This window comes from Cyprinodon tularosa, unplaced genomic scaffold (assembly GCF_016077235.1).
Source record: "Cyprinodon tularosa strain WSP-4 unplaced genomic scaffold, ASM1607723v1 ctg99, whole genome shotgun sequence".
NCBI lineage: Eukaryota > Metazoa > Chordata > Actinopteri > Cyprinodontiformes > Cyprinodontidae > Cyprinodon > Cyprinodon tularosa.
Genome location: NW_024039773.1, coordinates 979769 through 993722, shown reverse-complemented (window position 1 = coordinate 993722; position 13954 = coordinate 979769). Strand labels below are relative to the sequence as shown.

At 41.2% G+C, this 13954-nt stretch overlaps 1 protein-coding gene across 2 annotated transcripts in view; it reads right to left on the bottom strand.

Moving 5' to 3' along the window:
• nfatc2a (nuclear factor of activated T cells 2a) overlaps window positions 1–12893 on the bottom strand; it is a 41811-nt gene extending 28918 nt beyond the window's left edge. For both annotated transcript variants that reach the window (XM_038276003.1, XM_038276004.1), the window contains exons 1-6: window positions 12715–12893; window positions 11214–12129; window positions 10958–11126; window positions 3360–3562; window positions 3106–3278; window positions 814–954 (exon numbers count right to left, since the gene is read on the bottom strand). In XM_038276003.1, the coding sequence (XP_038131931.1) occupies window positions 814–954; window positions 3106–3278; window positions 3360–3562; window positions 10958–11126; window positions 11214–12129; window positions 12715–12847 (1735 nt within the window). In that variant the 5' untranslated portion in view covers window positions 12848–12893. The remainder of the gene's footprint in view (window positions 1–813; window positions 955–3105; window positions 3279–3359; window positions 3563–10957; window positions 11127–11213; window positions 12130–12714) is intronic.
• Between the last annotated feature and the right edge of the window lie 1061 nt (window positions 12894–13954).

The window sequence follows — 13954 nt, the reverse complement described above, 5'->3', positions numbered from 1 at the left end:
TGTAAAAAAATTAAGGTTTCTACTTCACGGATTTCACCTATCGCAGATTCTTTTTGGAAAGTAACCCCCGCGATAAACGAGGGTTCACTGTACTCCCTGCATGATTTATAATAAAGCTATTTATATGCATAAATCAAGTGGAACACTATGGCGATAGCGGCACTGCTCCACTTGTGAAAGTAAAATCTGTTGGGCAAAAAAATAAAAATAAAAAAAGAAAGTCACCCTGATCAAAAAAATTCTCGCATGACTGGAAAATTGTGCATTTTTTCGACAAAAAATCGTGCAGTATATGCCCGGCCATACAGGCATCTTGAAGGAGATCTAGATCTAAAAGTGAGACGTTTGCATCTGCTGGTGCAAATCAAACTAAAGGTAGAAACAATGCAAATAATTTTTATCATGTGCTCACAAAAGCATGTCATTAATAAAGAACATTGGCTTTTTTTCAGAGGTCTACATGGCACGTTTGAAATGACACATGGGAACGTGAGCCGGGCAACAAAAGGCCCCTTTGAGTGATAAGACATTATGGAAGTCATTGAGGAAGAAAAGAGCAAGAGGAAGTCAGGCAGCAGCATTATCCTCTGGATCATGCAAATAACTGATGTTATCATCCGTGAAACAATGGTTATGAAAAGAAACACAACAGCGATGACTTATTGCACAAACACGGTGACTCATTAGTAACGCTCTGTGTTGTGGCATTACTCTGACACCACGTTGCGCAACAGAAGAGCTGACACAAAGACGAGCAATAAAGATTTTTATGAGCCAGGTCTCGGTTGAATCGGGGAGTCGTGTGACTCTTACCGTGAGACTTCTCCAGGAAGACGACCTTTGAGTCGGAGCTGAAGTTCTGCCCGGTCAGGATCATCTGCTGGCCGCCCAGGACGGAGCAGCTGTCCATGTCCTGCTTCTCCACCATGGGAAGTTCATGCGCAGAGCGCTGAGCTGCAGGGACACACAGAGGGGCGGCGTGGAACGTTTACTGCTTTTCCACTACAGTCATTCTCTCCAGCGGGAGGATTTCCTTCTCTTCCCTGCCTTTTATGATTGCATACTTAAAATCCTTTGGATCAAACATGAGAGGAACACCACATGTTCCAATTTCCACGTTTTTTAACCACATTATTATGCAGATTATTAAAACGCAACCTAGAACATTTTCTATGACATCCATTTTAACTACAGGAATAAAAAAAACATATTCTACGCTGATTTCTCACCGAAGAGAAACTTCAGATTTACCCTGAAGTTGCCGTGGTTTACAATAAAGATAAGATGCTGAGTCATCCGGTAATCACATTATGAGTCAAACCCCAACTTGTGCTGCTTATCAAGGAGAGGCCACACTTTAGATACAGTAAACTGTTTTATAAAACTGTTTAGGTTTGAACAACAACGACCTAAACATGCCGTATAAAAGCATTAAAATGCACAGGTGACAAAACAACGTTTACAGTTAATGTGCCAAATGCATCCTGCAATTAAACTATTAAAAAAATACAAGATATTAGAATGAAATAAGTTAATGTAATAATTTTTTTCTTATTTCAAACATAGATCATCTTGTTACATTGGCTAATTGTCTTACTTACCTTGGAAAATACATGTATTTCATCAGAAAATTGCTGGTATTTCATTATTTGCAGCGAGTTATAAAATCATTTGTTTTTCAGTGTAGTCCTGTTTCTCTGACTGTGACTGGCTGGATGTGCTGACTTCACTGGAAAAATGATTTAGAAATAAGTAAAAAATTCTTAAATTAAGTGTATTTACCCTTACTTTGAGTAGGTAAATGAGATAGTTTCCCAATGGAATGAATATTTTTAGTCTTAAAGTAAAATAATTAGATAACATGCCCTTGAAATCAGACAATGCAATTGTGTTTTCTTAGTTTAAGTGTAAATTGTCTCGTTCCATTGACAAAATGTCTCTTTTACCTTCTCAATTCAAGACAAAATGCACTTATTTAAAAAAAAAACTTGCTAATTTAGATGTTGATTTTTTCCAGTGTTCATCCTCTGACATTGGAGCTGAATCGGAGCTCGTCTGCCTGGCTGTGTGTTTCCTGGAAGGGGCCGCCTGTGGAGCTGGTTTACAGTTGCCTTTCGTATCTATGCTTCTTTTTCTATGTCTGCTTCTGTCTCCTTGAACCCCAGTGGGCCTCAGCAGATGGCCGCTCACACCGAGCCTGGTTCTAATGGAGGTTTCTTCCTGGTAAAAGGGAGTTTTTCCTCTCCACTGTCGCTGCAAGCATGCTTAGTATTAGGAATTGCCTTCGAATCAATGAGTCGATGCAATCAGCTGGATTTCCTTAGATAGAAAACTTTGAATCAATCTGACTGGATGATCTGGTTAAACTGTAAAGTGCCTTAAGATGACATGTTAATTGGAGCTATAGAAATAAACCGAATTAAATCATGTTTTCACCTTTGAACAGCGTTGCATAAACCTTTAAACACACAGCATGGGATCCTGACTAAAGTTCAGAGTCAGAGAAAACTCATCGTAATATCATTACACAGCTGCTTTACAATGGCTCATTTATAACTTCTTTAAAGGAAGTAGTATTTAGTAAAACTTGTTCCTCTTATAATTCACCACTGCTGAAAGGAAAGAGGATGACACAATCGGTCAGATCGAATGTCACCAGACGCACGCAGCTACGTCACTTCTTGTCCGTCCTGCAGCCGCCGCTCCACGCCGAGACCTTTTACATCATGTCGTTTGTCAATGTCGTGGCCGGTTCATCGCAGCTGACAAGCTGTTGATCCAGGTGAATGAGGGGCCTTTTTGTTTGAGCTGAGATTACACCCAGCCCCTTAATACCTCTGTGTACACATGCACGGATGTACCCAAACACAGGCTTCAGAGCTGAGTAAATACAAACAGGTCCTCTAACCTGCAGCGGACAGCGCCTGGACGGAGGCCCTGAGCGCATGAAGAGGAGCTTTGTGCTCTGGATTCTGGGCAGTGCGTCCAAATGTAGGTTCCCTTTTTTTAAATGGTGTTTACTTTGTATTACTTTTTTTTTAACAAGCATTTTGACCTCACTGCGCAGTGACGATAGCATGGATGGTAGATTTATTAAGCACTTACAGCACTCGATGGGATGCGACGCCGCTTGCAGAGAGACGTGCTGACCTCCAGGCTGGGGTATGTGCACACGAAACACCAGGCGAACTCGGGTGTTTTTCCGACCCACATCTGTCTCGCCTTTCCTCAGCTCGATATCGGCGTTCCTGAGCTTCAGGATGCCGGCGCAGTCGATTCTGAAAGGGAAGGAAAACAAAACGTAAGCAAACCTGGAAGCAGCAGCGTTCGCCTGGTATCCGGCGTTGGATTCTGCTTACATGGCTCTCATGTTGTTCTTTGGCTCCAACGGGATCTCCAGCACCTTTGTGCCGTGGATGATCTTCTCGTAGCTGTTGGTGGTGACGGTTTTGCCGGTGATTCGATGGACTTGATAAAAAGCGTGAGGCTTCAGGATGCGCTCGTCCGCTGTACCGATGAAAATCTGCAGGCCGAGGGGATCCTTCCCTCTGTAGCCGTGCAACTAAGGACACACGGACACACAGTCAGGCCTTTATTTCTAGACAGTGTTTAATGCAAATTTAAAAGCTTTATCATATAGAAGAGAAAAGCTAAGTCCATCCAGACCAAGCTTCAGATCTCAGACAGATGACCCTATATTGTTTCTAGTCTAATTCTAGACCTGTGGGTGCAAAACAAGCCCGACGTCCCGCTTCCCCCCGCCATGCTTGGCTGTTTCTGTGAAGCGAGATTACCGTCAATATCTTTAGAATCAGAACCAAACTGAGCGGCTATAATTCCTGCTCTCATCGAGGTTTTCACTCTGAATAAAGGTCTGCTTAGAGATCGACCGTTACAGCTTTTTTAAGGCTGATTCCGATACGAGTAACTTTCGACTAATCCCCATTATCTGTTGTCGATTTTTTTCAGTCTGATATTGCTTCTCTTTCTCCATTTACATGATAAACATGATAAAAATAAATAAATGCACGTCTCAATTCAAACAAATAGAAACACATATTAAAAAATCCAATGGATAAAACATGGAGGGAGCTGCAATGCATGCACCTTACATAATATAAATGCATGGCTGCTAAATACACTAATGAACTTACAGAGATGTGCACATATCGTATAAAGGCTAATAATGGCCGGCCAGAGCATCAGTCCATCTCTAGTTCTGTTATTGCATTTTAAAAATATTTTATCAGTAAATGGGAGGAAAGAAAAGCAAGAAAACCTCTTCTTTTTGTAACTTTGTATCGTCCACCAGGTCACACTGAGCCTCGTTCTGCTGGAGGTTTCTTCCTGTTAAAAGTGAGTTTTTCTTCTCCACTGTCGCTACAAGCATGCTTAGTGTGAGGGATTATATTTGAGTCAATGAGTCGATGCAATCAGCTGGTTTTCCTTAGATAGAAAACTTTGTATCAATTTGACTGGATGATCTGGTTGAACTGTAAAGTGCCTTGAGATGACATGATGTGAATTGGAGCTATATAAATAAACTGAATTGAATTCCTTGTTTGCACATGCGCAGTGCTCGAGGTTCTGGTAAATCGGCTCGTAGCTCTGCTTCAACAGCAGGATTTGCGCACAACCGCCTCACGACGGCCGACTGAATTTCAAACGTTTCATTTTCTCCTAACCTTATGATTCCTGATCGGTAGGCGGTCGTGAGAGGCTGATCGCCCCTCGTTAACCCCGTATATTACACGACGCACGATGAGGCTGAAAGTCGGCCCGATCGAAAAATTCTTGCACAACTGGCCTGAAAAGAGCAAAAAATAAATCGGCTTTACACGCCGAGTAATAAAGTGATCTAAATCTCCTGAACTTAACACATACATAAACTCTCAACTGACAAAGATGCTACTTTTAACCTGAAGGAAACCTGCAAAAACCACAAGGTGTGAACTTGCATCTGAATGCTGTTTTTGTGCAAAAACTTTAGCGCATGACCCTTGTTTCACAACGGAGGTGCAAACTAGATTCAAAATGATGAAGCAAAATTCATGGCAAGAAAATCTGCCATCAGATTAAACAGATAAAACCCAAGGTTTATTTTAAGTTTAACTTTGTGTAGTTTGAAGAGTTGGTTTCTATTTGCTGTGGTGGTTGCAGCCATGAGACTTCAAAGCAGGTGCTGAGTGTCCACGGAAACCATGGCAACATGAAAGAGCGCGCTCCCTCCATCTCTGGGTAGACACATGACACGGTTTGCAAGAGCGAACTGCAAACACTGAGCAAGGGCGCGAGAGGAGTTGTCCGGTTGGCATGGCAGCGACGGGAGCAGTGAGTCACAGCAGCAGGCAGTGGAGGAAAAGTAAAGCGGACTGCTCAAAGAAAAGTAGGAAAAGTGGAGAAGCTGAGGCAAAAGTGTACAGCCAGACCCAAAGCTCTGACCCCGGCAGCTCTGACCTTATGAAGAAGCCTTATAGGATGTGCAATGGGGAAAAAAAGAGGCAAAACATTACTGAAAAGTTGCCACAGTAACGCAAAAGAGGGAAGCTGACACTATTCAGGGCCTGTACAGCTGGCTGCACACGTGCCACAACCAATTTATGTTTTACTTCAGTGCTATGACCATGACCAACATTAAGAAAACATTTTCTTTCCTCCCGAAGTGCAATTACCCTAACGACAGGAACTGTTTCTGATTTTTTCTTTTCTTTTTTTTTTCTCGTGCTCCGACAGCTTTCCAGTCTCTCAAGTTTGCTTCCTAATACAAGAGCCGCGCAGTCGACGAAACGCTCTGAAAGAGGAACTCAGGACTGCATAAACACAGATCTGTGTGTGCGGTTAAAACCATGAGACCAGGACGCACAACAGACGGCTATTTTAGGCTGGAAAGTTGAAAAATAAAAAAGACTGAATCAGATCAGCGAGGAACACAGGCTCTTGGTTCATCATGCTGTGTGTCTGAGGTTAGAGAGTCTAGGATTTGTTTTGGTAAGTGACAGATGGCTAACCTGACTCCGCCAGATGGATTTGCTCCGCATATCCATCTGGAAACATTCCGTTGAAGTAATTTTGGGAAGGGGCGAAAATACTGGTTAGCTGATTGGCCTATGTTGGTGATAGACGGGCCAAATAAACCAATCAGATCAACGAAGCATATGACGTACTAACAGAGCGACGACGAAAACACAACCACAAGCCAGTCGGGAGAAGAGCAAAAACATCTTTTCCTCTGAGAAAAGCCTCCAGAGCAGTGTTTTGCTCTTCTTTCAGTGAAGAAATACTCTGTAATTCCGATAAAACTTGCTCAATAGCCACGCTAACGCTAGTTTCATCGGCTGAAGCCGCCATGTTCTTTAGAGTGAACTGTCGCGCTTCTCGTTGCGTCACACCTCAACCCGCCTCAAAGCCAACGCTGATTGGATGTTCGTTTGGTGAACGGCTCCAAATTTTCTTTAATGGAGAGTCTCCAGACTGATCTGCGAGTGAAACCTTGAAAGCTCGCGAGATCAGGATGGTCTCACGAGGCTAGCTACTGCAGAATGACAGTCAGCTATTATCATCTGTAATGTTTGTACGGAGTGAGTTTTGATCCATTATTGTGGCAAAGAACACATTTTGGAAATGGAAATTGGGGAAAAAAATACAATACAGAAATTAAACTCTGAAAAAGATATTAACAAAAAATAAGGTTTTGAGGAGCTTTACTATTTTCTCAAATTAGATTTTCTAAAGATAATCTTTTTGTTTAGATTTAGATTTTTTGTTTAGCTCGCGAGATCAGGATGGTCTCACGAGGCTAACAGATGGCACCTTGCCTTTTGTAGAACTGAAACAGGGATTAAAGTTATGAATTAATGAATTAATCCTAAATTGATTAATCTGATTGGTCGACTAATCATTAATTAATAAGCAGTAATTTTCTTGAAAATTTTCTTGTTTCGAAGGAATCTTTCAATAACACAAAATAAATTTTTTTTGCAATATTCTGAATTTTTAAAAAAGACCATCATGTTTAACTGTGTCACATACTGACTGAATAACTTTAAAATATTTTCTTACACATCATGAAACTTATGAGATGATAGTGACCTATTAGCTCTCTGAATAAAAAAAAAAGATGAATAAAATGTGAAACACTTGTGCAACGAACAGAAACGTAAAATATCAATAATAGACAGGGTATGGATTCAGCCCCCCCCACCCACCCCGCAATTGACATTTATGCACTATTTTTGCACGCCACGCATCACTTAACTTGGATTTTCACTTCATTTGTATTTAGTTTTTACATATGCATAGATATACGTACAGATATATATACAGAAGAGCTATATGTGTATATATTTTATCTCTTTTTATTCTTATTTTTTTATCTTTATTGTATTGTATAGTTGGATGTGTGTATATATTATTTTAAACTGTAACAAAAGTAATTTCCCTCTGGGATTATTAAAGTATTTCTGATTCTGATATGGAAAGCATTATAAATTGTAAATACTGGTGATTGTATATACTGAGATCCTTATTTTATTCCTGTATCTTATTTTACACTGTTTATATGGGAAGGATGTAATTTTACTTTTTTATTCTGTCTTATTATATTAGATCTTATTTTTTTTCTGTCTTCTGTAAATGGTTTCACTGCAAAAAAAGAATTTCCCATAAGTGATTAATAAAGTAACCTGATATACTGTCACACTGTTTGCCCTTCATTTTAATAAAGTAAAAGCTCTCTGTAGGGCTGCAACTGATCGTTATTTTGCAAATCGATTAATCTGTGGATTATTTTTTTGATTAATCAATTAATGATCTGATAGAAAAAAAGGCTCTTTAAAGGAGACTTTTTACAAAACTAAACCAAATGAAACTAAAACGTTTCCACTTTAGGGGTTCTGGATAGAGCAGATTTTTATATCAAATTCAAAATATTTATATATTTTTGGTATAATTACTACTCTAAGTGGGTTGCTCTCTCAGCAAAATGCATGTTTTAGAGTCTCTATACTCCAGCTAATGATTAATTGATAACTAAATTAGTTGATTATTTCATTAATCAATTAATCACGATTAATCTGATTGTCCTAGCTCTCTGTTTTGGATGTAATCCATCAGTGTGGTGGGCGAGACTATTAGCTGTTAGCAGCACTGTTGAACATGTGGATCTGGTTGCTCTCAGAGCAATGTAAAAATATGGCTCCATGAAGTGCATTAACTGGCCTAATGGTTAGGGCATTATGCTTGGAATCCTGAGGTTCTGAGTTCAAACCCCACTCCCACAGACTGCTACTTTTAAGGCTAGGCTTAAAACTTTCCTTTTTGATTAAGCTTCTAGTTAGAGTGGCTCGGGTTCTCCTGAGCTATCTCTATAGTTCTGCTGCTATAGGCTTAGACTGCTGGAGGACATAGGGACCCCTTTTTCATCATTCTGCTTCATTCTATCTCTATTCTCCCAATCTGCAGAATCTGTTAGTTCAATCTCTAACGTTCTGCTTTTTCTCATAGTAACTTCATCTGGTCTGTTGCTGTTTGGCTGTGACTCGATCCTGGAGAGAAATATCAGCTGTGCTGCTGCCATCAACACCTTTGTTTATAGATGTTGGAGATCGGCCTGTTTTTCAGTGTAGTCCTGTCTCTCTGACTGTTATTGGCTGGATTAGCTGACTTTCATCCTCTGACATGGGTTCTGCTGGAAGTTTCTTCTTGTTAAAAGGGAGTTTTTCCTCTCCACTGTTGCTACAAGCATGCTTAGTGTGAGGGATTGCTGAAGAATCAATGAGTCGATGCAATCAACTGGTTTTCCTTAGATAGAAAACTTTGAATCAATCTGACTGGATGATCTGGTGAACTGGAAAGCGCCTTGAGATGACATGGTGTGAATTGGAGCTATAGAAATAAACTGAATTGAATCCTTAACCTCACACTGCTCCCTGGGCGCCGCACCATGGAAGCCCACTGCTCCCAAAGGGGATGGGTTAAATGTAGAGAGTTCATTTCATTGCTTTTTACTTGTGTAAAGATACACTGAAAGCTGGAATAAAAAAAAACTCCCCATCTACCAAGCTCGATGCTAGTATGTCTTCTTTAATCTTAAAAATCTTGTTTTTGTGACGCCCTCCACTTTACTAAAACACCATCTTTACCTTTTGAGCGCAGCAGAAAAGTCCCGCTGCTCCGCCATGCTGCACAGCTAAATGCATTAAAAAGCATGAAATTAAGATTTTCCAATTCAATCAGACAATTCATCCTGTGAGGATTGCTTGCACCGATGCATGAGCTGTTTTTAGCTACATACAGGAAACACTAGAATCCAGGGCTTAACAAACAAAAAATATTGCCATATGTGTGAAATTTCAAACCTAAAATATAAAACATTGAAGGGCTTTAAGGAATAGGGGTGTTTTTATGGCTGTTTTCAGACTTTCTCATTTGTAGAATTAGTCCCTGTAAATTGCTGAAACAGATCTTTGTTAGAACTAACCTGGCAGCAGGTGGATAAACCAAATCCCACCTGCAGGTTGGAGAAATGCAGGCGATCAACTTTTAACCGATCAAGATCAACCTTCCAGACGGAAATTACATCAAGCAAACAGCTGATTAGCAATACCAAGCAGTTGCTTCAGAGCCGCCGGCTCTTCGTTAGGCAATGTGTCACCTGCTGCGTTTTGTGTAAATTTGCAGGTATGATACTTGGTAAATTGCTGGGTCAGTTGCAGGGGCGGATTTACAAAAATATAGGGCCCTGGGCAAAGACGGGTAGGGGGCCCTCCGAAGTGAGAAGACAACACATAAAACAGACTAATTATACAGATAGAAATATGTTAATAGAATAGACATCCATTTCTTCTTGTTTTCCTCTCTATGTTTTTTACTCGGCTGACTTTTCATGCTGTCTCTAAAGGAATCAAAGATTTTTTCCAAGCACTGATTGCTCCTTCCTGTGTTTCCAAAAAGGCGACGGCAAAAGTAAATAACCTAGTCTTACTTTTCACTGTAGACAAGCCATGATCTGCTTATCTATTATAAGTGTTCTGATGGCATTTTAGTGAAAGGATTTTTATTACAAACTAAGGATGCACAATATTGGGATTTTGGCCGATATCCGATATGCCGATATTTTAAAACTCATGTAGCCGATAACCGATACCGATACCGATGTTAAAGCTGGACAAAAATAAGTAGTCATTGAAAATAGCAGTTTTGTTATCCATTTCTGACACTTTGAAAAATAATAAACTCAAATATATTTTCATATGCTGATATCAAATAGATTTTTAAAAACGCGGTATCGATCTATTTTACTTTCAAAATCTCGTGAAATTTCATCGTTCTGTTACAAACTCTCGTGATATTTTGCAAATTCTTGTGAGATTTTCTTAGTAAAATAGATCGATACCGCGTCAATATATCAACATATAAAAATATGGCAAAATTTGGTGAATTTTCGGGGGATTTCGTAGCATAACGATGACATATAGCAATATTTCATTAGTGAAAGAGATTGATATGGTGTTTTTAAATGGCAATATATCAGCATATGAAGATATTGGGATATTTTAATGTATCAATATTTTTCTATCGTCTTTAGAAGTTTTTAAGTCTGTAAAAAAGAAGTTTTTGAGGAAGAAGAAGTTTTTTTTTTTTTTTTTAGACTCAGAAGCTGATCAAATATCGGGTTAAATATCGGTGGGGTGGCTGATGTCCGATATCAGTTTTAAGGCCGATACAGGCCGATACCGATAGGAGGCCGATTATATCCTGCATCCCTATTAAAAACATAATTAATGTGCACAAATAAGGAATAATATTAACCATACATGCAAACAGAGTTTTACGAGGCCCCCAGGAATTTGGGACCCTAGGAAACTGCCTAGTTTTCCCCAATGTTGAATCATTTGTTCAGGTAAATTCGTTCTGCTTTGATCCAATAGGTGTAAAAGGAGCTTCTGTTAGTTATTACCTGAACCACCGGGTGCCCCCCTGTGGGTGCTTTGACTGCACCCCTGCTTCCCTCCGTCTCATAGTGGGCCCTGTGGTGCGGTTTGGGCTGGACCTCAATGTGCAGCTCGTACTGTTCGGTGCGACTGGGAAGCGGCCATTCCAGCGGTGGGAGTGACGCCAGCGGGAGGCTGCAGACGGAAAGACAAAACAACCACGGTGATTGTTGCTACTGAGAGATGTGAGCTTAGAAAGCGTTCCCTTTCTCAACGACCTACCTGCAGATACTGGGAACCAGCGGCTTAGGCCAGATTGATGGGATGACAAAGAAAGGTTCCCCTGCAGGTTTGGATTTAATGTCCTGATCACAGGGCACTAAGTAGTTCCCGTCCCCATGGTTCTCTGGGTACAGAGTGTAAACTTGGTTGGACGTCTTGACTAGTTTGGTGGGCACCAGGCCTGGCTGGCTGCCGTTAAAACCGTTCACGCCTTCTACGACGCCAGCATGCGCGAAATGAGCTCCCATGTTGAGATCCTCCTGCCTGCCGTGGGGGGACGGGCTGCGGGACCTCTGTCCGGGGATCAGCCCCGGATTCCGGTACATTTCGTAGGTGCGCTTGCCCTGTGGGGAGGCGGAGCGCGGCCGGGGGGAGGGAGAATGCGCCCCCAGGCCGCCGTCCTCTCCTAGGTTGGTGTGAGGGGAGGTACCCGGGGAGGTGCGTGGGGAGCTGGTGTGGATGTTCTGCATGCGGGGGCAGAGATCGCCCGGATTGGGGACGCTGCTGGGGGAGACGCAGGGAGACCCCCAGGGGGAGTAGTTCTCAGAGTGCCAGCTGGTGGAGGAATTGCTGCTGGCAGGACTCAGGCACTGGGGCTCCCGGTAGGCCAGGTTATCATGGCCGGGCACAGTGAGGGTGGGCCGGGGGCTGATGTTCAGGTGCTGGCTCGGCAGGGAGTCCCGGCCATGACTGTAGTGCTCACGAGAGGGGGTGATCTCAATCCGGGGGCTCAGGGCGACGCCCGGGGGCCGGGCGCTCTCCAGGTAGTTCCTGGCCTCCTGGTTTTCATACCCAGAGAGAACTTTTGAGTCGGAGTAAGGGGAGCTGCACGACTTGATCCTGTAGGGCTCATCCAGAGGAAAACCCGGCCCGGTATCAGGACTGAGCACCTTGTGAGAAGCAAGGCCAGGGTCATCTGCAGAGAAACAGGCATTAGAAGACATCATCAATCTGCATAAACAAAGATCTGTTACAATAGAGCTGCACATTGAATGCACCATGCATTCAAAATCCGCTTCCAAATAATATCTTTATGATGGAAAAACAATCAGCTTCATGATGTTATCTTTACAGAATTATTAAATAGTGTGCAGCTCTATAGTGGCTGCAGCTTTTCTTTCCAACCAAACAGCAGCAGGAGACTGCAGTCATCTCATTAAAGGAGTCCAATCTGAACATGATGACTTGATGAGATGAATGAAGTCTGCTGTGCCATTGCTTTGGTGGAAGGAAACCTGCAGCCATACGGCCCTTTATGGAACCAGTTTGACATCCCTGCTATACATGGATAAAAAAATATATATATTATTATTTAAATAACATCAAAATAAACAGCTTTACATCAGATCCCACATCAATAATAAGTCTGACACATTTGCTTCCTGGTTTATTCCAACATTCAAATAAACTGTACAGGTAAATGCATCAGAGGCAAAACAAACCAGGGTCAGCTCAGGTGAGCACAAAATAAAATCAAATAAAATGAACTTTTCGGACAAACCTTGGTCTCCTCCTGCAAAGTCGCTGCAAGGCGGCTCATACTCAAACAAATACTCAAACTGTAAATCCTCATCAGGACAGTTGGCTTGACTCAGGTCTTCCTCCAGGTCCTTTTCGTCGTAAAAGGATGTCATCTGTCTTGATTTTGATTTTATTTTATTTAAGTCTATAGATTCCTCCTGCTGGCGCGCGGAGCTGGGTTTGCTCTGCTGGAGCCAATTCGCTGCCGGAGCGTCAGATCCCGCATCGGCCAACTACTAGAGTTGAAGCTGCGATCAAAGTTTCCTGTTTCAGTTCTCAGCGGTTATTTTCAGAAAGGAAGGCGGGTCTATTTACGAACCGAGCCGCACTTTTTTTTTATGTGTGTTTGTTTGTTTGTTTTCTCTCTTCCTCTGTTTCAGTGCGGGGTTTATCACGCCTCCCCCGCCTCAGATGATGCGTCGGGCAGCAAAAGAGCAAAAGTGCAAACAGGTGTTTGTGCCGCGCAGTTTCCTTCCCCTTCGAGTTGCGCTTCTACACTATGACTTACGGCTGGATAGAAAGTCATGGTGCGTTCAGGTCCCGTTGGAGAGTTTTCGGTATAGAGATAATTTTTTTCATAATTTGTGTAATAGTTGTATATTACGGAAGAGGATTAGGGCCGCTGGAAAAAAAAAAAAAAGTTAACTGATTTTTTTTATTTTATTTCAGTATGGTATGGGAAAAAAGTCAGAATTCTGACTTTAATGTCAGAATTCTGACTTTAATCTCAGAATTCTGACTTTTTTCTCAGAATTCTGACTTTTTTCTCAGAATTCTGACTTTAATCTCAGAATTCAGACTTTTTTCTCAGAATTCTGACTTTAATCTCAGAATTCTGACTTTAATCTCAGAATTCTAACTTTGTTCCCCATGTAAAACTGAAATAAAATTTAAAAATCAGTTCACTTTTTTTTTCAGTGGCCCTAATCCTCTTCCGTAGTATATTTATATAAATAGTTATATATATATATTTGTATATGTGTATTTTTTTACCTTTATTTAACCAGGAAAAAAATCCCATTGAGATTAAAGACCTCTTTTTCAAGGGAGTCCTGGCCAAAAGGCAGTAAAGTTACATAATAAACAGATACATTAAACTAAATGACAGGTACATTAAAAAACATATATCAAGTAAAACAATTATAGATAGTTGAGGCTGCTTCAGATTCTTTCACTTCCAAATTAAAAGGATTTTAAGATAATTTTAAGATCTTTGTAAA